At 34.8% G+C, this 27,842-nt stretch overlaps 1 protein-coding gene across 2 annotated transcripts in view; it reads left to right on the forward strand.

Moving 5' to 3' along the window:
* The window catches only part of FAM174A (family with sequence similarity 174 member A), a 49,552-nt gene that overhangs the window by 12,537 nt on the left and 9,173 nt on the right, over positions 1-27,842 (forward strand). For both annotated transcript variants that reach the window (XM_002815762.5, XM_054555758.2), the window contains one exon: positions 14,126-14,260. In XM_002815762.5, the coding sequence (XP_002815808.4) occupies positions 14,126-14,260 (135 nt within the window). Of the gene's footprint in view, positions 1-14,125; positions 14,261-27,842 lie in introns of those variants that run through there.

Here is a 27,842-nt window from a genome sequence, read left to right on the forward strand (position 1 = left end):
TTTAGGAGGTTTTTAGCTATAAATAATAAAATATCCAATTAAAAGTGAGTTAAACACAAGGAAATATTTTGTTGTTATCATTTACTTATGTACATGAATAGGCCCAGGTTTGGTTCACTGGCTTTGGGAGATTATTAACAATTCCATATTTTTCCACCTTTCCCTTTCTATAGGATGGCTACCTCTGCTCTAAATATTCTGTTCTCACTCAATAGTATATTAAGCAGGAAGGAGGGAAGGGACTATGAACGGAGGCCTTCTCTATGCTTTTGTTTTGTTTTTTAATCAGGGAGAAAAATCTTTCCTGGAAACCCCACTACCAGAGACGTCCCCTTCTATCTCATTTGTCTGAACTGCTTCATCTGCTTACTCCTAGACAATGACTGGCAAAAGGAAAATTATATTTTCATGATTGGTTTGAATCAATTATTATGGCCATTATGTACTCCTTAGGGCTGGGCTCACTTGCTGTCCAAACAAAATCATGGTTCTGTTAAGCCAGAAGAAGAAAGTTGCCTCTAAACAAAGCAGATTCTATTACAGTGATCAAAATTAAGAGAGAGATTCATCACAACAACAACTAATCAAAACAACATAATTGTACTTGTTAATGCAAGTAGCTGCCAAGTTATTATTATTATTATTATTGCTACATAAGGATGAACTAGAAAATATGGCTCAACTAAAACAATTATCTAGTTTGGTATAATATGAGATAGTTGTTTTGAAGATTAGCAGACTGTTTTCACCTAGTTTTTTGACCTTCATTAAAATTACTTAGATTCATTAGGAATACATTTTGTCTCAATGTTTTAAAACTCAGACTCATTAGTCAACTTACTCGTATATGAATCTTAGCTCTACCATTCACTGTCCCACATTTAATTTTCTCTACTTTCTGCCTTTCTGTGGATGAAATGAAGGTACTTAACCTATAGGATTGTTATGAGGATCAGATAATATTTATGAGCTGTTTAGCTTAATGCCTGGCATATGTGCATGCACAGAAAACATCAGCTCTTCATAATCACATGCTTTTACATCTAGAATTCAAATTACAATTTATCTGAGGAGTTTTACTATAATGTTTTTAATACCTCTGTCTCATAAACTATTATCACTATTTTCATTTTTATACTTTAATTTTCTCCCTTATGAAATAGAAGCTTTAAATATGTATACAAATATTGTTATGTGTTATATGTATATTTGTATTATGTATAACTTAAATCTCTCTCTGTATTTATATATACGTATATGTATCTATGTTTATACCCCTGTGGTACCTGACTGCTAAAGCAATAATCGGTAAGATGGTGGAACTGACAGGGCTGTAGATAGAGTCAGTGTAAGGGGAATAAAAGGAGATTATAGGATAATTCTGAAAGGATTGGTCATAGAACCAGCAAGAAGCTACAAAGGATGAATCTTGGGGGTACTGAACTGTAGATAGAACTTTAAGGTTGATTGGGAAATAAATCCATGCTGAACTTTTAGAAATGGAGGTCAGAAGAATTATCAAGTCTCACATGCTGAGCCTTAGGTCCTAAAAGGGAAGACAAAGAAATCCATGTCAAGACAAAGAAGAGATATGACAAGGAAACTATGTGTTACATACTTTCATATGGAATACTTCAAAGCCAAACTATATAACATTGATTTAGGATTTACTTTACCTGGGGGTGTCTGCCAACATGCCCTCAACAGGAGACAAACCTAATCACAGGAAGTGATTGTATGTACTGAATTACAAGGAGTTGGGAGAGAAAAGGTATCTATCAAGGAAAACAAGGTTGCAGTGTCCTGAACATACATGAACATGCTTTTGATTTTTTTTTTTTTTTTGACCTTTGGGTGTTAGCAGTAAACACTTCATTAGAATTCAGCAGTAGCAGGATACCTCGTTGAAGGAACTTTCTAGTTAAGGATGCACGTGGTCAAGATTGTGGTAGGGACAGAGCTGGATAACTGTCAGGCTAATAGAGAGGGCTTTTAAAAAAATATGAAAAAATGCTAAAGGAATTCAAAACTACAACAATCTGTGAACTTCAACATGGAGTCACATACATTTTAATAGCTCCTGAGAGTTTATATCAAGGTCACTAATTATAATGATCCTGAGAGGCTAAAAAGAGACTTTTAAAATATCTCATTCTCTTCTGTATAGGATGGCAGGAATATCTTTAGCATTGAATATGGTTCCATATAGAATGCTGAGAAGTTAAAAGTAGTACAAAAAGCCAGTTTGGCTTTTGAAAGGATAAACTTCAGTTATTCATAGTGTATATGAGGAAAACTGTGTTTTTAGAATGTGGTAAATTTGCATAGCAAAAGGACAAAAATAAAACTCCTCAGCATAGGATACAAGCTAAATATTAGGGATTCTAGTTGGGTTAGAGTATGACAGTTGCCTGGATCATGCCTAAAACATCCTGAATGAAATCTTAGAGCTCCTGATGTGAGTACATGTTTAATATATTTAAATATTCTAGTACTTTATTTTTTTGTCCTGAGTCAGAAAGCTGTTACCTCCAGAGGTCCATATTACGATTTTAAGTTTGGCTAGCTCCCTTAGATTTTGTTGTGGTATGTATCTGGAAATGATGTTCTTTCAGGCTTGTTTTATTCCAAGGGTGATAATTTATATATAAAAATTTAGATATCTTTCTTATACAAAGAAAATGGAAGATATATTGCAAATCTATATATTTTAGTCAATTAATTTGTTTAGCAATATTTATCAGGCATCAACTTTATGGCAGAAGTTGTGTGCTGGGGCTACTGTGGTGAGTAAGAACAGATACAGCTCTTGCTCTCATGGAATCAAATGGTAGGGATGACAAATAATTACTTAAATAACAAGTGAACTTGTCATAAGCACTTTAAAGGACGTGTATATAGTTTCAGTGGAAGCCAATAGTAGAGGTTTGTGACCTAGTTAGGTAGGACAGAAAAGGGTTTCCTGAGGAAGTTATATTTAACCTGACAGCTGAAAGATGAGCAGGCATTCACACAGCAGTATTGTGGTAGGTGAGAGAAGAGTGTGAGGCCAATGGCAGAGAAAGCATGGCCATCGTGAGGAACTGAGAGAAGGCTATGTGGCTGGAGTTCTGAACCTGGAGTGGAATGTGGAGCAAAGAACAAGATGAGGCTAAAGATGAAAGTATGAGCCATCCTCTGCTCATCTTTGTGGGCCATATATTATAGACTGATTACTTAATGTTGAGTAATAAGAAACCATTGAAGGTTTTAGAGAATGAAGGGAAGGTTAATGGATAACCGGAGTAGGTAGAGATAGTGAATTAGAAAGCTATTTTAGTCAGCAGAGGAAGAGATGATAGGATAGCAGTGATATGGTGAAGCAATATAAATGAATTTAAATTATTTTTAGGAAGTACAATCAATAATACCTTGTGATTACGGCAGCCGTGGAGATACACTAATCAGACCTCCATTCAAGAGAACATGCTACAGGAAGCAAAGTTGCTTGACATCCTCCTGCTGTCACAGATTTGGGTCCATCATAGCATTCATGCCAGGACAATAACCTCTAAACTTGTCCCTAGCCGATGACTGAGTGGAGCAGAGCCTGGCCATCCTGACTAACAGGGAACTCCGCTAATGGGCACCCTTTGCTTACAGGCATGCCACTGGCCTGGTGAAGACTCTTCCAGAACTGCACTGCAAGCTACAGCTCTTTCTAGCTGGTCATCCTTCCTTACCACTCTTTCACAGGTGTCAGACCTCTATTACCCTTTGTAAGATCTCTTTATTTTCCCTTTTCTCTCTCTGTTTATCCTTCACAGGCCCTTCCCTAACAATTCTCTTGTATTCTGTATTAATTTGTTAGAACTATTGCAAAAAGTACAAGTGGGCTGGCTTAAACAACAGAAATTTATTGTCTCACAGTTCTGGAGGCTAGAAATCCAAAATCAAGGTACTGACAGGGCTGGTTCCTTCTGAGGTCTGTGAGGGAAGGATGTGTTCTGGGCCTCTCGATCTTTTTGATGATATTTTCATGTTCACATGGTGTTCTGTCTGTGTGCGTGTCTGTCTCCAAAATTTCCCTGTTTATGAGGACATCAGTCACATTGGATGAGGGCCTACCTTAATGATCTCATTTTAACTTGATTACCTCTATAAAGACCTTATTTTTAAATAAGGTCATATTTTGCAGTACCGGAGATTAGGACTTCAACATATGAATTTTTGGAGGACACAGTTCAACCTGTAACATGCAGACACATCCCTTATTAGTATCTGATTCTTGAAGAAGTGGAAGTGACAACTGATGGATTGGGTTGTGGAAATGGGGAATAAAGATGAGAATGATGTCAAATTGGTCAAAAGAATTTTTACTATGTCATATATTCAATTGGGTTGGACTTCCTGATGAAAAGTATAGACAACTACAATTGTGGTTCACTAATTTTTATTCATTTATGTTTCAGCGGTAAAGAAAGTTCCACATTTATTCTTGGTCACTACTTTTTTCTAAGAATAGTCAAGAAAAAAATTTTATTTTAGTTATAGATTATTATTCACTGTTTCATTGTTATGTCTAACCACATGGGGGAGTGTGTATATGTGTGTGTATAGTAAATAATATATTCCTCAGTCTAGCTTTGAATGTGCTATAAAAGAAATTAAGGAATAATATTACCCTACAGATGCTTAGTTAAAAAAAAAAAGAAGAGAAAAAATCAAATCAGGTAGATACAGCAAATTACAGCAAACTTAAATCAGGTGGATATATCAAGCTACAGCAAGTTACATTGATCGGTGTTCTCCCTTTCATACAGTAGTGAAATGAAATGGAATTTTATTCTGTTGTGTTTATTTTATGTGGCATCGTATATTTCTACATAAAATTTTATCAAGCTTACTTTAGTGGTTTAGTTTTATTTTGATACTCTTAACTTATATACATGTTATTGGAAGAGAAATAGTTCTTACCAACCTGAGTGTATTGGAACATTAAGGAATCTGCATCTATATTAAGGCAGCTATTTGAATATTAACTTGAATACCTATAAAGCATATGACCAGGATCATTTATCTGTGCATACCAGGTGATGAGTGAATATAATTGTATATGAATAACCATATAGCTTTTTTGTTTTGCCTGCTCAGGCTTTCATACTTTCCTCTCTACAAATTTGTAGATAAAGTCTCTATTTTTATTTTCATTAGAAGCTGGCAAAATTTGTTTCTATATTTCCAAATGCATTTACTATGTCTAGTAGAAAAGTGTGCGTATCTTTGTCTATATCTACATGTGCGTGTATAATATATATGTAATTGTCAACACACATATAGATGAGTTTGGGTGTCATGAGCCTAATGAAGACATTCATTTGTAAGAAAAGAACTGTGGCTATTAAAATTGCATAGATATTAAAGCTCTGCTTTTTCTTTTGTTTAAAAATAATACACAGTGCATATTAAAAGGCAAAGTAGCCTTTTTACTTAAAATTTTGGTGTGTTTTAATGTGTATTTTATTTTATGCTTAATGTTTGTTATTTGAAAGCTTTGAAATTGCTTTTTTGTTCTTCCTTGAGATGAATCACCCCATATAGTATACAGTGTGTATGTTTTATTATAGTTGATGTTTTTATGTGGACATGTAGCTGTATGATCACGTAATTATCACTGCCTATAACTTTGGACTGAGCAAAGACATTTTTAGAGAAATTACATTTCTAGTTTAAATTTTATTTAATAATATATAGTATTTTTTACTCATTCTTGGATGAGTCAGTACATATACTAAAACAGTAAATTCATTTAGATTTGAACTGCATCACCCATTTATTTGATGCCTAACAATATTCTGTTTTTATATAGGAAATAGGTTCATGTTTCTAAAGAGTTTGGATTCATTTTTAGAAGATAGTATTTACATACACATTTAAATTAAAGGATAGAATAAAGAATAAAATGTTCAAACCAATGCAGCCAAATGTTTAGGCTATACACAGATAGGGAAAATAATATTATTAGGCAAATTAGTTTGACCACTCATTGTAAGATTAGGAATCGTTAAAGACATTGAATGTAGAGAAGAACATCAGATGAGCTGAATGTTTCAGTTCTTAAGCTCTACATTCATATCATTTTTTTTTTTTGTTTATTTTGAGACTAGACAGCATGTCCTGTGACTAACAATGACAGGTTAACATATTGACTATTTGATATATATGACCTGGGAGAATCTAGTTTATTTCCAAAAATAATTGCACATGACATTAACTTCATTGACTAAAAATGTCAGAATGTTTGGAACCCATATGGTTTCAAAAACTGAGCAAAAGACTGACAAAAGGAAAGAGAAATTATAACTCTCAATATCCTTAACTTATATTTCCAATTAGTTTCACTCACTCTTATGTAATCACTTTTTAAAATCAAACAATTGCATGCAGATATCATTAAATGATGTTTCAAAAGCACCAATAGTAAACTAACTTCCCTCTATTTTTCTTTTTTTTTTTTTTTTTTTTGAGACAGTCTTCACTGTGTCACCCAGGCTGGAGTGCAGTGTCTTCATCTCAGCTCACTGCAGCCTCTGCCTTCCAGGTTCAAGCCATTCTGCTTTAGCTTCCTGAGTACCTGGGATTACAGGCACACACCACCACACCCAGCTAATTTTTGTATTTTTACTAGAGACAGGATTTCACCATGCTGGCCAGGCTGGTCACGAACTCCTGATGATCCGCCCGCCTCAGCCTCCCAAAGTGTTGGGATTACAGGTGTGAGCCACCACGCCCAGACTATTTTTCTCTTTCTACTTTCTAAAGACAATACATTTATTATTTCTTTTCTCTGCTAATTACTTTCATAAGTCTAAATGAGAGGTTAGCAAAGTATGGCCCACAGGCCAAATTCCTTCTTCTGATGTTTTTGTAAGGCCTAAAAGCTAAGAATGTTTTATCTATCTGTCTATCTATCTATCAATCATCCATCTATATATTTTTAAGAGTGGTAAAGAAAACGAAAATTTAAATGAATACGTAGCAGAGTGTGTCCTACAGAGCATAAAATACTATCTAATTTTTTTTTTCATTTTGGGTGGGTTGCTTAGCTTCTTTTCTTTCTGTTATACTTCAAGTTTTAGGGTACATGTGCACAACGTGCAGGTTTGTTACATATGTATACATGTGCCATGTTGGTGTGCTGTACCCATTAACTTGTCATTTAACATTAGGTATATATCCAAATGCTATCCTTCCCCCCTCCCCCCACCCCACAACAGGCCCCGGTGTGTGATGTTCCCTTTCCTGTGTCCATGTGTTCTCATTGTTCAATTCCCAGCTACGAGTGAGAACATGTGGTGTTTGGTTTTTTGTCCTTGCGATAGTTTGCTGAGGATGATAGTTTCCAGCTTCATCCATGTCCCTACAAAGGACAGGAACTCATCCTTTTTTATGGCTGCATAGTATTCCATAGTGTATATGTGCCACATTTTCTTAATTCAGTCTATCATTGTTGGACATTTGGGTTGGTTCCAAGTCTTTGCTATTGTGAATAGTGCCGCAATAAACATATATGGGCACGTGTCTTTATAGCAGCATGTTTTATAATCCTTTGGGTATATACCCACTAATGGGATGGCTGGGTCAAATGGGATTTCTAGTTCTAGATCCCTAAGGAATCGCCACACTGACTTCCACAATCGTTGAACTAGTTTACAGTCCCACCAACAGTGTAAAAGTGTTCCTATTTCTCCACATCCTCTCCAGTACCTGTTGTTTCCTGACTTTTTGATGATCGCCATTCTAACTGGTGTGAGATGGTATCTCATTGTGATTTTGATTTGCATTTCTCTGATGGCCAGTGAGGATGAGCATTTTTTCATGTGTCTTTTGGCTGCATAAATGTCTTCTTTTGAGAAGTGTCTGTTCATATCCTTTGCCCACTTTTTGTTGGGGTTGTTTGTTTTTTTCTTGTAAATTTGTTTGAGTTCATTGTAGATTCTGGATATTAGCCCTTTGTCACATGAGTAGATCGCAAAAATTTTCTCCTATTCTGTAGGCTGCCTCTTCACTCTGATGGTAGTTTCTTTTGCTGTGCAGAAGCTCTTTAGTTTAATTAGATCCCATTTGTCAATTTTGGCTTTTGTTGCCATTGCTTTTGGTGTTTTAGACATGAAGCCCTTGCCCATCCCTATATCCTGAATGGTATTGCCTAGGTTTTCTTCTAGGGTTTTTAGGGTTTTAGGTCTAACATGTAAGTCTTTAGTCCATGTTGAATTAATTTTTGTATAAGGTGTAAGGAAGGGATCCAGTTTCAGCTTTCTACATATGGCTAGCCAGTTTTCCCAACACCATTTATTAAATAGGGAATCCTTTCCCCATTGCTTGTTTTTGTCAGGTTTGTCAAAGATCAGATGGTTGTAGATATGCGGCATTATTTCTGAGGACTCTGTTCTGTTCCATTGGTCTATATCTCTGTTTTGGTATCAGTACCATGCTGTTTTGGTTACTGTAGCCTTGTAGTATAGTTTGAAGTCAGGTAGCGTGATGCGTCCAGCTTTGTTCTTTTGGCTTAGGATTGACTTGGCAATGTGGGCTCTTTTTTGGTTCCATATGAACTTTAAAGTAGTTTTTTCCAATTCTGTGAAGAAAGTCATTGGTAGCTTGATGGGGATGGCATTGAATCTATAAATTACCTTAGGCAGTATGGCCATTTTCATGATATTGATTCTTCCTATCCATGAGCATGGAATATTCTTCCATTTGTTTGTATCCTCTTTTATTTCATCGAGCAGTGGTTTGTAGTTCTCCTTGAAGAGGTCCTTCACATCCGTTGTAAGTTGGATTCCTAGGTATTTTCTTCTCTTTGAAGCAATTGTAAATGGGAGTTCACTCATGATTTGGCTCTCCGTTTGTCTGTCATTGGTGTGTGAGAATGCTTGTGATTTTTGCACATTGATTTTGTATCCTGAGACTTTGCTGAAGTTGCCTATCAGCTTAAGGAGATTTTGGGCTGAGACGATGGGGTTTTCTAGATATACAATTCATGTCATCTGCAAACAGGGACAATTTGACTTCCTCTTTTCCTAATTGAATACCCATTATTTCCTTCTCCTGCCTGATTGCCCTGGCCAGATCTTCCAACACTATGTTGAACAGGAGTGGTGAGAGAGGGCATCCCTGTCTTGTGCCAGTTTTTAAAGGGAATGCTTCCAGTTTTTGCCCATTCAGTATGATATTGGCTGTGGGTTTGTCATAGATAGCTCTTATTATTTTGAGATATGTCCCATCAATACCTAATTTATTGAGAGTTTTTAGCATGAAGAGTTATTGAATTTTGTCAAAAGCCCACTTGATCTTGGTGGATAAGCTTTTTGATGTGCTGCTGGATTCGGTTTGCCAGTATTTTATTGAGGATTTTTGCATTGATGTTCATCAGGGATATTGGTCTAAAATTCTCTTTTTTTGTTGTGTCTCTGCCAGGCTTTGGTATCAGGATGATGCCGGCCTCATAAAATGAGTTAGGGAGGATTCCTTCTTTTTCTATTGATTGGAATAGTTTCAGAAGGAATGGTACCAGCTCCTCCTTGTGCCTCTGGTAGAATTTGGCTGTGACTCCATCTGGTCCTGGAATTTTTTTGGTTGGTAAGCTATTAATTATTGCCTCAATTTCAGAGCCTGTTATTGGTCTATTCAGAGATTCAACTTCTTCCTGGTTTAGTCTTGGGAGGGTGTATGTGTCAAGGAATTTATCCATTTCTTCTAGATTTTCTAGTTTATTTGCATAGAGGTGTTTATAGTATTCTCTGATGGTAGTTTGTATTTCTGTGGGATCGGTGGTGATATCCCCTTTGTCATTTTTTATTGCATCTATTTGATTCTTTTCTCTTTTCTTCTTTATTAGTCTTGCTTGTGGTCTATCAATTTTGTTGATCTTTTCAAAAAACCAGCTCCTGGATTCGTTGATTTTTTGAAGTAATTTTTGTGTCTCTATTTCCTTCAGTTCTGCTCTGATCTTAGTTATTTCTTGCCTTCTGCTAGCTTTTGAATGTGTTTGCTCTTGCTTCTCTAGTGCTTTTAATTGTGATGTTAGGATGTCAATTTTAGATCTTTCCTGCTTTCTCTTGTGGGCATTTAGTGCTATAAATTTCCCTCTACACACTGCTTTGAATGTGTCCCAGAGATTCTGGTATGTTGTGTCTTGGTTCTCAATGGTTTCAAAGAACTTATTAATTTCTGCCTTAATTTCATTACGTACCCAGTAGTCATTCAGGAGCAGGTTGTTCAGTTTCCACGTAGTTGAGCGGTTTTGAGTGAGTTTCTTAATCCTAAGTTCTAGTTTGATTGCACTGTGGTCTGAGAGACAGTTTGTTATAATTTCTGTTCTTTTACATTTGCTGAGGAGTGCTTTACTTCCAACTATGTGGTCAGTTTTGAAATAGGTGTGGTGTGCTGCTGAAAAGAATGTATATTCTGTTGATTTGGGGTGGAGAGTTCTGTAGATGTCTATTAGGTCCGCTTGATGCAGTGCTGAGTTCAGTTCCTGGATATCCTTGTTAACTTTCTGTCTCGTTGATCTGTCTAATGTTGACAGTTGGATGTTAAAGTCTCCCATTATTATTGTGTGGGAGTCTAAGTCTCTTTGTAGGTCACTCAGGACTTGCTTTATGAATCTGGGTGCTCCAGTATTGGGTGCATATATATTTAGGATAGTTAGCTCTTCTTGTTGAATTGATCCCTTTACCATTATGTAATGGCCTTCTTTGTCTCTTTTGATCTTTGTTGGTTTAAAGTCTGTTTTATCAGAGACTAGGATTGCAACCCCTGCCTTTTTTGTTTTCCATTTGCTTGGTAGATCTTCCTCCGTCCCTTTATTTTGAGCCTATGTGTGTCTCTGCATGTGTGATGGGTTTCCTGAATACAGCACACCGATGGGTCTTGACTCTTTATCCAGTTTGGCAGCCTGTGTCTTTTAATTGGAGCATTTAGCCCATTTACAATTAAGGTTAATATTATTATGTGTGAATTTGATCCTTTCATTATTATGTTAGCTGGTTATTTTGCTCGTTAGTTGATGCAGTTTCTTCCTAGCCTCGATGGTCTTTACAACTTGGCATGTTTTTGCAGTGGCTGGTACTAGTTGTTCCTTTCCATGTTTAGTGCTTCCTTCAGGAGCTCTTGTAGGGCAGGCCTGGTGGTGACAAAATCTCTCAGCATTTGCTTGTCTGTAAAGGATTTTATTTCTCCTTCACTTATGAAGCTTAGTTTGGCTGGATATAAAATTCTGGGTTGAAAATTCATTTCTTTAAGAATGTTGAATATTGGCCCCCACTGTCTTCTGGCTTGTAGAGTTTCTGCCGAGAGATCAGCTGTTAGTCTGATGGGCTTCCCTTTGTGGGTAACCCGACCTTTCTCTCTGTCTGCCCTTAACATTTTTTCCTTCATTTCAACTTTGGTGAATCTGACAATTATGTGTCTTGGAGTTGCTCTTCTCGAGGAGTATCTTTGTGGCATTTTGTGTATTTCCTGAATTTGAATGTTGGCCTGCCTTGCTAGATTGGGGAAGTTCTCCTGGATAATATCCTGCAGAGTGTTTTCCAACTTGTTTCCATTCTCCCCGTCACTTTCAGGTACACCAATCCGACGTAGATTTGGTCTTTTCACATAGTCCCATATTTCTTAGAGGCTTTGTTTGTTTCTTTTTATTTTTTTCTCTAAACTTCTCTTCTCGCTTCATGTCATTCATTTGATCTTCCATCACTGATACCCTTTCTTCCAGTTGATCGCATCGACTACTGAGGCTTGTGCATTCATCACGTAGTTCTCATGCCATGGTTTTCAGCTCCATCAGGTCCTTTAATGACTTCTCTGCATTGATTATTCTAGTTAGCCATTCATCTAATTCTTTTTCAAGGTCTTTAACTTCTTTGCCATGGGTTCGAACTTCCTCCTTTAGCTTGGAGTAGTTTGATCGTCTGAAGCCTTCTTCTCTCAACTCGTCAAAGTCATTCTCTGTCCAGCTTTGTTCTGTTGCTGGTGAGAAGCTGCGTTCCTTTGGAGGAGGAGAGGTGCTCTGATTTTTAGAGTTTCCAGTTTTTCTGCTCTGTTTTTTCCACATCTTTGTGGTTTTATCTACCTTTGGTCTTTGTTGATGGTGACGTACAGATGGGGTTTTGATGTGGATGTCCTTTCTGTTTGTTAGTTTTTCCTCTAACAGTCAGGACCCTCAGCTGCAGGTCTGTTGGAGTTTGCTGGAGGTCCACTCCAGACCCTGTTTGCCTGGGTTTTTTACAGAGAAAGTTTAGACCTCTGGTCTACATGCTGTGTGTGGTTGTGTGGGCACACATACACACACACACACACACACACACACACACACACACACACACACACACACGTTAATGTAACAACCTAAACATACTTAATTTCTCACTATGAAAGAAAGAGTACTTTGTATTTCATACTGCTTCATTTTTGCTACTACTAATATTTACTGACCCTTTCATTGGTTACATTTGTAACTTTAAATACTATGCTTAACTCTCCGTTTCCTGTTCCATCACTTTAGACGTGTATGTAGATAGCTCTATAGGTAATGACTGGTGGAAATTTTCTTGGTTTGTGCTCACACTTAGTAATATTTTGTAAATTTCAACACTGAGACCAGGCACTTTACACCCAGATGCTAATATCATACCTGATGCTTAATAAGACTCAATTATTTGTTGAAGGTGTGTTTGTTTTCCAGGAGCTTCACTGTCATGTTTGAGGAGTCTCATGTTGCTCTTTACAGTTGATGTTATAGCCCAAGTATTTCTTATCCCACATATGTCAAACAGAGTAAATCAGAATTTATGTAAACTGATTTTATTTGTGATAACTTTCTGAAATATTTTCTATTTTGTTTTCAAACTCCAATGAACACTCTTGTGAAACACATTTTGCTGTGTGTGGAGTTGAAGTTGTTGCATTGGAGATGACTTAGGCATTCCTTGCAGGGTCACGGTTTTAGTCACCAAGGTAGAAGTCACTCAGACCCTCAACAATTAATTGAATAACATCTTAATTGATACATCACTGTGCTAGAAAGTGGTTATGTAGTGGTGAATAAAGCAGTCTTGGTTGTTGCCCTCAGAGAACTTAGTGGGAGAGACAGATGAATAAACCCCACATAAACATATACATCAGCACATAGGAATGCAAATTAAGGTAAATGATTTGAAGGAAAAGTACAAGTTATTTGAGACACAAACTGGAAGTGGGACTCTAAATCTTGAGATTTCATACATACGGCTAATAATAATGAATGTTAAGCACCCTTGAATCTTTTGAATTTCTCTAAGCCAGTGGTGCCAGTGGTTCTCAAACTTGAATATGCATCAAAAGCATAAGAAACGTTTGTTAAAACACAGGTTTCTGGGCCCCATCTTCAAAGTTTGTTATTCACTAAGTCTGGGCTAGCCATGAAGATTTGCATTTCTTGTAAGTTCCTAGGTGACTGTGATTCTGCTGATCCAGAGAACCACACTGCAAGAACCACTAATCTCAGATAATGGTTTATATCACATTGGAATCACATTTAGAACCTCAACAAAACATTCATATTTAGTTCTTTTTTGCTGTACATTTTGATTCAGTTATGGCCTAAACATAGAACTTTAAAAAATACTCCCAGGTAATTCTGGTGTGCAGCTAGAGTTGTGGGCTATCAGTTTAGTCTGTGAATATGCGTATACATACAGTTTCTTAGAGGGGCATCTAAATAGTGGTAAGAAAGCATGGAGGACATGGGGAAAAGGCTGGAGCAGGAGGTTTCAGTAAAGAAGTACCTGACCTAAGCCTTTAAAAATTAAGGCTTAAAGTACGGTACCTGAATTAAGGCTTGAAAGTTATTTGTCAACACCATCAGTTGACACAGAGAGAAGAAAGTATGTCAGGCAGAAGAAACAGGCAATGGCACATAAACATGTAGGCGTAAGTTTTGTTTCATGAAGTTTAATCCTAGGTGGTAAATTTGTTGCATATCTGAAATGTAACCATTCTGATACTGAGTGTTTCCTATGTCAGAAACAGAATAATAATTTATTTTATAAATATAAACTATACCATATTAAATAATTTTTATTCATTAATTTGTTCTATTTGATAGGATGAGAAGAAGAAACCGAAAGACTAGGAGATACGGAGTTTTGGACACTAACATAGAAAATATGGAATTGACACCTTTAGAACAAGATGATGAGGATGATGACAACACATTGTTTGATGCCAATCATCCTCGAAGGTAAGTATTCCAGTAGTTTAATTCCATGAATCAGGAAGCAAGTCCTTGCTAAGTAAACTGAAGAAGTAAAGTAGACTTTCATTTAACAGCTTATATTCCAACACAGTTTCTTCAGTTCTGTTTACTGAAGTTCTTTTTGCTATCCACCCCTTAGGTCACATTCACATTGTTTTGCTCAAATAGATACAAACAATAGAATACCATCTCAAAATAATTTTTAAAAATTTCTTCTTTTTTTAATCTTTTATTTTAAGTTCAGGGGTACAATTGCAGGGTCGTTACATAGGTAAACTTGTGTCATGCGGTTTTGTTGTACAGATTATTTCATCACCCAGTTATTAAGCCTAGGACCCATTAACTTCTTCATTCTTGCAATATGTATTAACTCAGGTGTGTGTGTGCATGTTTGTGTGCGTGTGTGTTTGTGTGTGTGAGATAAATACTTAGTAAACTTAGTTTCCTTTTTGTATTCTGAAGATATTTGCTTTTTAGTTTGGGTTCCAGTGTTTGTAAATAGTGCTGCCTTGCAGAATTGGGGGGCTAATTGTTTATGGTCTGATCATATAGCTGTAATATATATACTGAGATCTATTCTCAGTAAGTGTTAAGACCTTTCCTAAGAGGTTTAGATAAATAAAATGACATGAGTATAGAATAAATGCCAATGTAAATAGAATGGGGAAAAAAGTCAACAAAGATTCAACCTAATAAGGAAAGACATCTTGGAATCCAGAGGGATTACTTGGGTGAAGGAAAATTAGAGTCCAGAGTCAGGTACAAATGCAAAGAAAACAGAAATCTTAGGATTACAGAAAAGAAGATGACTCAACAAAAATTGGATTACTGAGTCCTGTATATCTATATTTATATCTATATATGTCCATCTATCTATCTATCTAAGCTGTTTATATATATGCACACACACAAGGAACTTTTAGTAATGCTGATAATTTGTTCATTTAATACAAATATGTTCATCAGCTATACATTTTAATAGTATTACAGCCTGAGTAGGCAAACATGAACAAAACAATTGCATCTGTTCATTAGGCACTCACTTTCAATTAAAGACACACATAAGATGAAAGAAAAGGGACAGAAACTGATATTCCATGCAAATGGTAACCAAAACAAAGCAGGGGTTGCTAAATTTATATCAGACAAATTAGATTTTAAGTCAAAAACTATCTCTTGAGACAAAAAAAAAAAAAAAAAGATCATTACACAGTAAAAGAGTCAATTCACCAGGAAGATATGACAATTAGTATGACTCTTATCAGAGCACCTAAATTATAAAGCAAATATTGACAGATCTGAAGCAAGAATTTGACAGCCATAAAATAATTTATGGGACTTTAATATCCCACTTACAATAATGAATAGAATATCTAGACAGAAAATCAAGAAACCTCTGACTTAAACAACACTATAGACCAATGGACCTGACAGACATATACAGAACTTTGCACCCAACAGCAGAAGAATTCACATTCTTCTCAAGTGCTCATGGGATGCACTCTGAGATAAATCATGTTAGGTCACAAAACAAGTCTTAACAACTTTAAGAAGACTGAAATTATTCCAACTGTCTTTTCCAACCTCCATGGAATAGAAATAGAAATCAATAACAGCAGGGAAACAGGAAAAATTATGAAAATGTGGAAACTAAAAGATATAGTTTGAATATACCTCCAGGCCAAATCTCATGTCAATTGTAACCCTCCATGCTGGAATTGAAGCTTGGTCAGAGATATTTGGGTCATGGGGACTGATCCCTCATGGCTTGGTGCTGTCCTTATGATAGTGAGTTCTTGTGAAATCTGGTTGTTTTAAGTGTGTAGCACCTGCTCCTCCTTGCTCCTATATTTGCCATTTGAAGTACCTGATCCCATTTCACCTTGCACCATGAGTAAAAGCTCCCTGATACATGCTCAGAAGCCAAGCAAATGTCAGCACTATGCTTGTATGGTCTGCAGAACCATGAGCCAATTAAACCTCTTTTCTTTATAAATTACCCAGTCTCAGGTATGTCTTTATAGCAATGAAAGAATGGACGAATACACTGAACAACACACTCTTGAGCAATTATTGGGTCAAATAGGAAATCAAAGGGAATTTTAAAAGCTATTTTGAGACCAAAAAAAAAAATGGCATAACAAAACTTATGGGATGTAGCAAAAGCATTGCTAGGAGAGAAGTTTATAGCAATAAATGCCTAGGTTATGAAAGAAGAAAGACTTCAAATAAACAACCTAGCTTTACCCTTTAAGAAAGTGGCAAAAGAAAAACACTTAAGCCTAAGCCTAAAATTAGCAGAACGAGGGAAATAATTAAGATTATAATAGAAATACGTTAAATAGAGTTGAAAAAGACAATGAGAAAAATCAATAAAATTAAGATTTTGTTTATAGAAAAGGTAAAATCAATAAACCTTTAGCTAGACTAAGCAAAAAAGAAAAGTCTCAAATAAATAAAATCAGAAATAAAAGAGAAGAAATTACAGTGGGTACCTCAGAAATTAAAGAAGACATGAGACTATTATGAACAATTATATGCCAACAAATTTGATAACCTAGAAAAATGGATAAATTCCTAGAAACATACAATCTATGAAACTTGAATCAAGAAGAAATTCAAAGTCCAAACAGACTAGTAACAAATAAGGAAATTGAATCAGTAGTCAAAACTTTCCAACAAAGAAATGTCCAAGACCATATGGCTTCATGGGTAAATTATACCAGACATTTAAAGAAGAATTAATACTCGTCCTTCTCAAATTATTCTGACAAATAGAAGAAGAAGCACTTTAAAATTCATTTTATGAGGCTAGTGTTATCCTGATACCAAAGCCAGAAGAAGGAAAGCAAACTGCAGGCCAATACTCCTGATGAACATAGATACAAAAATCCTCAATAAAATGCTAGGTACCCAAATTCAGCAGTGTATTAAAATGATGATACACCGTGATTAAGTGGGATTTGTCCCTGGAATGCAAATATCTTTCAACACATGCAAATCAATGCAATAGAACACATTAATAGGTTGAAAGAAAAAAAGCCACAAGATCATTTCAGTAAACACAGAAAAAGCATTTGACAGTGCTATCCATATAGACAAATGGGGTTGCATCAAACTAAAATGCTTCTGCACAGCCAAGTAGATAATCATCAGAGTGAACAGGAACTTTAATAATGGGACAAAATATTTATAAACCATATATGTATATGCATATATATATATATGAGTTAATATCCAAAATTTATAAGGAATGCATGAAAGTTAGTAGCCAAAAATCTCACATAATCTGATTAAAATGGGCACATGACCCCTGTACTCTGTTGGTGGGAATGTAAGTTGGCACAGCTGTTATGGAAAGCAGTACAGAAATTCCTCAATAAATTAAAAATATAATTACCTTATGATTTAGCAGTTTTGCTGCTGGATATATATCCAAAGGAAACCATTATTGCATAGAGAGATCTGCATTCCCATGTTCACTGCAGCATTATTCATATTAACCAAGCTGTGGAAATAACCTAAATGTGCATTGACAGATGTATTAGTCCGTTTTCATACTGCTTGGAGGAAATATCAGAGACTGGGTAATTTATAAAGAAAAAGAGGTTTAATAGACTCACAGTTCTGCATGGCTAGGGAGGCCTCACAATCATGGCAGTAGGCAAAGGAGGAGCAAAGGCACATCTTACATGACGGCAGGCAAGAGAGCATGTGTAGGGGAACCACCCTTTATAAAACCATCAGATTTCATGAGACTTATTCAATATCATGAGAACAGCATGGGAAAAACTTGCCCCCGTGTTTCAATTACCTCCCACCAGGTTCCTCCCATGATACATGAGGATCAAGGGAGCTACAATTCAAGATGAGATTTAGGTGGGGGCACAGCCAAAACATATCAACAGATAAATGAATTTGAAAAGTATGATATACATATATATATATATGTATGTATATATAATATATATAATTACATGTATAATATACTATTGAATATTATTCAGCCTTAAAAAAAAAAGAAGAAAATCTGGACATTTGCAACAACATGGATGAACATGGAGGAATTTATGTTATTTGAAACAATCCAAACATAGAAAGACAGATATTGCGTTATCTCACTTATATATGGAATCTAAATAGTCAAGCTTATAGTAGTGAATAGAATAGGGGTTGCCAGGGGCTGCAGAGAAGGGAAAATAGGAAGATGTTAGTCAAGAGATCCAAAATTTTAGTTATGCAAAATGAGTAAGTTCATTTATGCAAGATGAATAAGCTATGCAAGGTGAATATGTTGTACAGCAATGTGAATATAGTTAGCAATACAATACAGTATTGTATACTTTTAAGTTTGCTAGGAGGGTAGATGTTAAGTGTTCTTGATACACACAAAAATATGGTAATCTCAGGAGGTGATGGATATGTTAATTAAAATGATTGCAGTGATTGTTTCACGTAGTATATGCACATGATAACATCAAGGTAAACACCTTAAGCATATTCAATTTTTATTTGCCAATTATACCTCAGTAAAGATGGAGAAATAAAAAGTTCATGAAACAGTTGTAATCTATGCTAATCATCAATTCTATAGGCCATAAAAAGTCATTTTGTAAATTTTAAGACAAGGGAAACTTTGATTACAAAGTTATGTTTTGAAGATTACCCTGACTGCATGGGTTGAAGGAGACCAAGATAAAGAGTAAGGTGACAAAGAAGAAAAGTAGTTAGATGGTGCAAATGCATGGGATGACATGCATTACAGTTACAGCAGGAAAGGCAGAGAGGAGTGAATTATTTAAGCAGCTTTGGAAGGTATTAATTACCTTCCTTAATTACCATCTTAACCAAGATGTAGGTCCTGTTTCGAGAGTGAAAGAGCAAGAATTGGTTATAATAATGGTAAAGCATGTTTCAGGGATAAGAATGAAATCATCTTGAGTTATTTAGTAATGTGACCCAATTTACTTAATGAATAAGGCAAAACTTCTTTAATATATATCTAAATAAAGTGACAGGAACAGCACATTACTATTTACCTATTCATTAATTTATCCAACAAATGAATGATGTAGCAGCTATCTACTTGCCAAGCACTGGTCTATGTGTTTGAGATACATTAGAGAGCAGAACAAAACAAAACAAAAAAATCTGACTTTGTGAAGTTTGGCTGCCAGTGGGGAAAAGATGAGTTAGAGAGGTTAATAGTTTATTTTTCATCTTCAGTTTTCCTTCTATATCTATCTGATTTTTTTCTTCGAGGAGCATATATTCATGCATTACTTTTTTAAAAATTATTTTTGTCTGGAAATAATTTTAAACTTACAGAAAGTTTACAAGAATAAAAACAATACAAAATATTCTTTACTTGTTTTCCAGATTTACTAGTTATTAGCATTTTATCTTATTCTCTTGATTGTTCTTTTTTTCTCTTATAATATGTATACAGAAGAATTCATCCCTCTCATTTTGTATTTATCTGATATTCTGATGTTTCCTCATAATTAGATTCAGGTTCTTCATTCTTAGTTGAAATACTACTTAGTTAATGCTCTCTCCTAAAGGTATCATATCTGGAAACACAGATGTCCACTTGTACTTCATTAGCAGTGATAATTTTTATGCACCTGTTTAAGGTTTTCCTCAATTTCTCCACTGTGTTAATGATTTTTCCCCTCTGTAACTAATAAGGAAACATTTTACCATCACGAAAATATCATATTTCTCATCTAAATTTCTCCCTATGTTTAACATCTGTTCATCACAATTCTTGCCTGATCTAATCTTCATTATGAAAGTTAGAACATAATTATTTTCAAACTTCATTATTTCTTTTCTGTTTACCAGTCAGCATTGACATTCTCCTATAAGTAAAAACCTTCCCTTCTTCCTTGTCTATCATCAATATGTGACGATGATTTTCTCTTTTTCAAAGGTTCATAATTCATTGCTGTACTTATTTTAGTGCACATGTGGTCCCAGATGTGGTCAGTGGAAGCTTCTTCAAAATGGTTTCTGTCCTTGTAACTCGGTCCCATGTTTTTTAAGTACCTCCTTACTTTTCAGCCTCATCAGATGTTCTAGACTCTTTTGGATTCAGCCTTGAAATCAGGCATTTCTCCATGGAGCCCTGGTTTCTTTGAATGCGCACTAGGTAAACTCTTTGCAACTGGGTTGACTTTGTTTCTCTGCCTTTCAGCACACAGTTCCATTAAATGTATGTATTTATGTATTATATACATAAATACACCTGTGTCCATGTGCTTGCATATACACACATATATGTGTACTTTAAATATTATCACTTCACACTTCCCATTCCAGTTTATCTCTACTGGGTTCTTTTTTGCCTGCTTCCTTTCCATAATTGTGTTTTTCCACTGTCATGAGATCTCTGGCTTCAATACTTTTACTAATTGGTTCAGTCTTATAATAAAACTGAATTAGTTTCTGAGTTTCTTTGCTATTAAAGAATTGCTTTGCTTAAAAAAAACTTTCTAAAAAAAATGTATGAAAGTTTGCAGTTTTCTCCTCACTGTCCTATCATGTCCAGTACTAAGGATATATAGTCAGATACTGTGTTCATAAACAATTTGGCTTAGTTCTTTCCCACACTCCTCTTCAGTGTGCTCATAGTAGTCATTTGAAATATAATTTAATTTATTTTAGTTTGCTTTCTGTTTTAGGTTTCTTCTTCCTTTCCTATTTTTATTTTATTTTATAAGGAAAACACTAACATGCTTCCAAAAGTTAATACTATACATGAAACTTAAACACACACAAATATATACAGACACACACAAAAGTTCTAGTCTCTCTTGTATACTTTCCACTCTCTACTCCATTCTTCCCACCTCATCCTTTGAAGATAAACAACTTCATTATTTCCTGGTTTATCTTCCCTATAGTTTTTTTGGTAAAAGTTGACAGAAACATGTATTTCTTATGTTCACCTCATTTCTTACATAAGACGTAATATGCTATATATGCTCTATTATACTTTTTTGTTGTATTTGATATTTTCTATAAGTCATGCCATATATGTGTGTATTATAATCACAATAGAGTAATATGTAGCTATAAGTCGTGCCGTTTACTATGTCATATGTATATGAACATGTATGACATAGAGTTACATATTACTCTATAGAGGCTATTATATATATATATATTTACAGCTGCATATTATTCAATAGTGGCTATATCATAATAACCATGGTTTATTCAATCACCTATGGTTTGACATTTAGGTAGTTTTTAGTTGTTTTGTAATTATAAATAGTACTGCAAGGAATAACTTTGTGCAAATGTGTTTTTGTATTGTTGGAGGTGGATTTTCAGGGTAAATTTCTGGGAGCAGAATTGTGGGTCAGATAATGTGAAATCAGTTTTAATGATGAGGAATTGAAGGTGCCTATAAGATGATATCCCACTGGGCAGAGCAAATTGGATAGATTCATTCTTTCATTAAAAGCACTGATTAACTACCATGTGCCCCAGGCACTCTACTAAGCTCTGGGGATGTATACAATAGTGCACAAAAATAGACAAAATGCTCAGCCTCAGGCATTTAACAATCATATATACGCATACATATATATGGAGATATCTATATATATAGATATATAGATATCTAGATATCTATATATCTATTCACAATGCAGAATGAAGGAGTCTTAGATATAGAGTTGGGATTCACAGTTTTTGGGTTTTGACTAAATCAGGAATAATGCTCTTCTCTAAGCCAGATTTACTTTTCTCTTTTAAAATGAGCAATAAGGATGGCTATTTCAGGGCACAAAGAAACAAAGAAAAGTCATACAGTTTTTCTATTCTCCTTTTATTCTCTTCTTGAAACAATATCAAACATCATTTAAATTACACTCACACTGATTCTAGACATCTGTGCTATTTTTTTCAGAGTCTAAAACACAGAGGTCAGGTGACTGTAATTTGGGGAAGGTGGCCACATTTCTACCACATAACAGCATTTTTAAAGAGGTGTGAGAAGAGGTGTGTTTATTCCTATTACCTTCTGTGGCTTAGACATTTTTTTCTATAATGAGATATACATTCCGAATACCATTACTTTATTTGAAGAAGGACCCTATCTGACTTTTTAATTCAATGGGCAGAACTCGATCTGATTTTTTAATGTTGATTTTAGAGATTAATCATGCATTATGCTATCAATTCATTAAACATTTTAAACTTTTCTTGTGTGAAAGCTGCACACTGATCTTATTGTGGCTCACTTCAGTAACAAATGATACTCATGGTTAATACCATTTTCCCCCAAGTAAATTGGAAGAAAAAGTCTATACTTATGTGGAGATATAAGATCTTTTTAGTCATTGAAAGAGGAACTTGACCAGGGATTTCCCAGAACAGCTATATAATGCCTACGTCTTAATCTCTTAGATCCTATAAATCTGTTCAGTTACATGACAAAGATGACCAAAGATTGCAGAGGGAATTAAGACTGCTAATAGGTGGATTTTAAAATAGTTGGATATCCCGGATTATATGCATATTATATATCAAATTATTTTTATTGCTGTAGCACTATAGGAAGTAAATATCAGTTAAGGCTTGCCCCAATATTAAGTAGGTTAGCTGTCAGTTTTTTTGTAGATATTGCTTGTTAGCATAAGTAAATTTCTTATTATTTCTAGATTGCTAAGAGTTTTTATCATGAATAGTGTTGAATTTTATCATATACTTCTTCTGCATGTACTGAAAGTGATTGTTTTTTTCCTTTTTGTAAATAAACATGATGAATTTCATTAATTGATTCTTGAATGTTAAACCAACATAATAGTCCTGAGACAAATCCTCCTTTGTCATGGTATCCTTTTATATATCGTTGGGTTCAATTCACTAATGTTTTCTTAAAGTATTTTTGTCTGTAGTTTATAGAGTTTATATGTACATATACATATATATGTGTGTGTATATATATATGTGTGTGTGTGTGTGTGTCTTTTATAGTATCTTTATCATGTTTTGATATTAGGGTTTGCGTTTCTCATAAAATGTGTTGGGAAGTGATCCCTTTGCATCTATGTGTTTAAAAAATCTGTGTAACACTGCCATTATTTCTTCCTTAAGTATTTGATAGAACAAATGAGTGAAACTGTTAAGTGAATGCACTTTTTTATCGGATGGGAAGAGTTATTTAATATACATAGAGCTATTCAGATTTTCTGTTACTTCTCATGTAATTGTAAATTGCTTTATCAAGAAATTTGTCCATAAAATACTGGACTTTAGAAAACAATTAAGTGGTGAATTATGTGCATAATTTTCACATAACTGCTTTTCCTTGTGATTATTTAAATACTTAAATATATACATATATATTCCAATAAATATATAAATATATAGAAATATTTATTTAAATTTATATTTGTATATTCCAGTAAATATACAAATATATATGTACTTCAATATATAAAGTATATACTTTAAGTGTGTGTGTGTGTATGTATATATATATATACATACACACACATACTATTACTTTACTGTTACTTTATTATAAAGTAATAGAAAGGTTGAGAAATGTGGCATCTTTTACTGTTGTTATTGTGATCAGTAAATCTACTTTCCATTGCCAAGATTGCTACAAATACCCTGCAATGGATAGAGTAGGTTTTACAACCATTTTTGCAGCAGTCTCTGATGGCTATAGTTACATGTGTTATATGTCACTGTACTGATTATATTAGCTACATATTTTGTTAACCGAGGCAAATTCAAGTCTGCCATCAAAGAATATCAGGAAACATATAACTGTTGCAGTTTGGGTTTTACCATTGAACTGAAAAGATGATTCCCTTGCTGACTCTGATATTCCTGATTAATTTTTTTTAGAACTGTTGAAAGTTTCATAGAAGTACTTTAAAATATTATCAATATGATTTAATAGATCAGTTCAGTAGTATTCCTGCTTAAAGAAGTTATATTAATCTGTCTAATTAAATGTAGTAAAGTTGATTCAAGTAAAGGTTTTTTTTTTCTTAATAGAATATGACGTTTCCTAATAAAACAGCACTTGAACCTGTTTTAAACTCTCTGAAAACATCCTAACTACATGGTTAAGACAGTCATGTATAAACCAATCATTATTTTTATCTGATTAATGAACTCTATATGTGAGCACAGTGTACCACTGAATTGGATTCTAAAGGACAAAGAAACATGCAGTTCCACAGATTTCCAAACTTATAATTTATTTATTTTTTTTTTTTTTTTGAGATGGAATCTTGCTCTGTCGCACAGGCTGGAGTACAGTGGCACGATCTCGGCTCACTGCAACCTCTGTCTCCCAGGTTCAAGCGATTCTCATGCCTCAGCCTTCCCAGTAGCTGGGATTACAGATGTGCACCAGCAAGCCTGGCTAATTTTTGTATTTTTAGTAGAGACAGGGTTTTACCATGCTGGCCAGGCTGGTCTCAAACTACTGGGCTCAGGTGATCCACCCGCCTCGACCTCCCAAAGTACTGGGATTACAGATGTGAGCCACCACACCGGGCCTCAAACTTAAAATGTTATTTTTAAACTGATGACTTGGTCCAGCTATCATTCTTGGAGTAAATATTTTATTTGAAATTACTAAGTCCTATTTCAGCTATCTTAACTTGTTTAGCAATAAAGCTTTTGGCTTTACTTCTATTCCTGTTTACTTCTCTCTTGTTATAATTCTTCACCCAAATTTGACTCTTACTGAATAAAAATTAGCAAAGAACCTATATTCTACCAGGGAGGAGGGGGCAGGGATAATATTCAAATAACTAAAAGCCAGAGCAGAAAAGAATATCTAAGTAAATGGTGCAGTTTTTCATAAAAGGGAATTTTTATTTCTGGCCTGGACAGAGTGAAGTAACAGAACTACAATAGGAGTGATTGTGACAGCTGCTTGTTAATAAAACACACCCTTAGTGCAGGATGTATCAGAGACTATGCTAGGATCCAAATTCACTATGAAATCATTAAAAACATTTCTTGCAGAGTAGTTCCTATTGTTCTCATTTGAAAGTTAGGAAAACTGAGGTTTAGTTCAAATGACTTCGTCTGCAATATCCTGCAATCAATCTCATTCCATTTATTTAATATTTCTTTGATTTATACCTAAAGAGGATAATTCTAAATTCTGTTCCTTCTGTCTTCTATACTACCACTTGTATTACTGTTAATTTTTCAAATACAGACTCCCAAAATAAAGCATATAAGTAGAATGATTTGTCTGCCTTTTCAATTGCAGTACAGAATATAATTAGTCTACAGTATAACTTTTATTTTTTTTATTGTACTTTGAGTTCTAGGGTACATGTGCACAACGTGCAGGTTTGTTACATATGTATACATGTGCCATGTTGGTGTGCTGCACCCATTAACTCATCATTTACATTAGGTATATCTCCTAATGCTATCCCTCCTCTCTCCCCCTACCGCATAACAGGCCCCAGTGTGTGATGTTCCCCTTCCTGTGTCCAAGTGTTCTCATTGTTCAATTCCCACCTATGAGTGAGAACATGCGGTGTTTGGTTTTTTGTCCTTGCTATAGTTTGCTGAGAATGATGGTTTCCAGCTTCATCCATGTCCCTAAAACCATAAAAACCCTAGAAGAAAACCTAGGCAATACCATTCAGGACATAGGAATGGGCAAGGACTTCATGTCGAAAACACCAAAGGCAATGGCAACAAAAGCCAAAATTGACAAATGGGGTCTAGTTAAACTAAAGAGCTTCTGCACGGCAAAAGAAACTACCATCAAAGTGAACAGGCAACCTACAGAATGGGAGAAGATTTTTGCAATCTACTCATCTGACAAAAGGCTAATATCCAGAATCTACAAAGAACTCAAACAAATTTACAAGAAAAAAACCAAACAACGCCATCAAAAAGTGGGCAAAGGATATGAACAGTCTGCAGTATAACTTATAATAATTCTTGTGAGATCATCCCTTACTGGTGCTGTCTTCTTGTTTAACTGTTTTTAAAATTAGTCCCTCTTCATTTTCCAAATTCTATCCACAGAATAACAGGAAGCAAGTCATTTCCAGAGAGGCAAATGAATTTCCTTGCTTACAATTTTACAAAACTAGCTTTTTGTAGTCAGCTCTTTCTGAGAGTGGTGTTTTTTAATGTGGCCTTAAATACATCAAACTATTAACAATGATTGTTATTGGTCATTTAGATGTACAGTGATTATTTTCTCTGTTTCTTTATATTAAATTGAGCCATATGAAAATGCCAATATATGGTTTAATATAAATTTCCTAAAGGAAGTGTTTTTTTTCATGTAACAGAATGTCACAGATAGGGGCCTCACCAGGCACAGTACCTCAAGGGTCTTGCTCCTCTCCTCTGTGATTCCCTTGGTTCTGCTCATTGTTCTGTGTGGTTTTATTCTTAGGTTGATAAGAGGATCATACTAGCAGTTCCTATGATTACAACCAGATGGTAACTTTAACTGGAAGTTAGGGCCATACTCTTTTATGTCTCTTTCTTAAGAATGAGAAAGGTTTCCCTAAAGTCCTCCAACACAGTTGTTTCTTATTTTTATTTTTTTCACATCATTGTCCAGGATTAGATTATGAGATCATTCATGAACTAAGACCTGGGGAGGAAAATGGAAGTACCATGATTAGCTCAGACTTATCAGTTGAGGTGGAATGGGTATTGAGTAGCTAACCACCGTTCCACCAACTGTGTCTTGTATGTTAACCATTGAAGTTCAATACAGTCAAATGGGGAAAAATTGTAGGTTTCTGGAAAAAAAATAGTTTGTGCTGCTTAATATAACTTTTCTTGAATGTGCTATTGTTATCCTAATTTTGTTAGTTAGAGGCAATTTTTTTGTTTAGTTGCTAAATCATTTTGCACAAAGGAATTATAAAACTGAAAAACAAATCTCAGTTCTTGGACTGTTGGTAGAATTTTCAGCTTTTCCAGAAAGAAAAACTGATGAGGAGTCAGAGGCTACATATGCTGACTAAAAATTACTATCGCTTTTCTCAAAGCAAAATGGAGACAAATTCTCATAAGCAGTCTCAAGAAACACAAGTTTAAAAGAATGCTTTACAGCGTGAATCAACAAATGGAAACAATACCTTCTTGCTATTTTCTTTGATTTAGTAAAATTATTTTTAAATTACCCTGATTTGATTATTACACATTGTTTGCTTGTATCAAGATATCACATGTACCTTATAAATATGTAAAACTATTCTGTATCCATAATAATTAAAAATAAGTTTTAAAATTATTTTATAATCATTTTAAATAATAATTTTATAATGATATAAACTAGAGGACATTTTGACAATCTTGGTAACAGATTCTAAAAGCTAATATTTCTGTCATTTCAGGCTAGTTTAGGAATTTCTGCCAAATGTGTAATTTAAAAAGCCCTAAATTTGCTTTTTGGCTACTGTTGTTATGCTTCATTAAATATACTATTGTATTGTATGTGTTGATTACATTTTGTGCTCAATGCGATACTTGGCCATAAAATATTTCCTCGTTATTAACATCAGTATATCAGAATCAGATTGCAGAT

Source organism: Pongo abelii, chromosome 4 (assembly GCF_028885655.2).
Source record: "Pongo abelii isolate AG06213 chromosome 4, NHGRI_mPonAbe1-v2.0_pri, whole genome shotgun sequence".
Lineage (NCBI taxonomy): Eukaryota > Metazoa > Chordata > Mammalia > Primates > Hominidae > Pongo > Pongo abelii.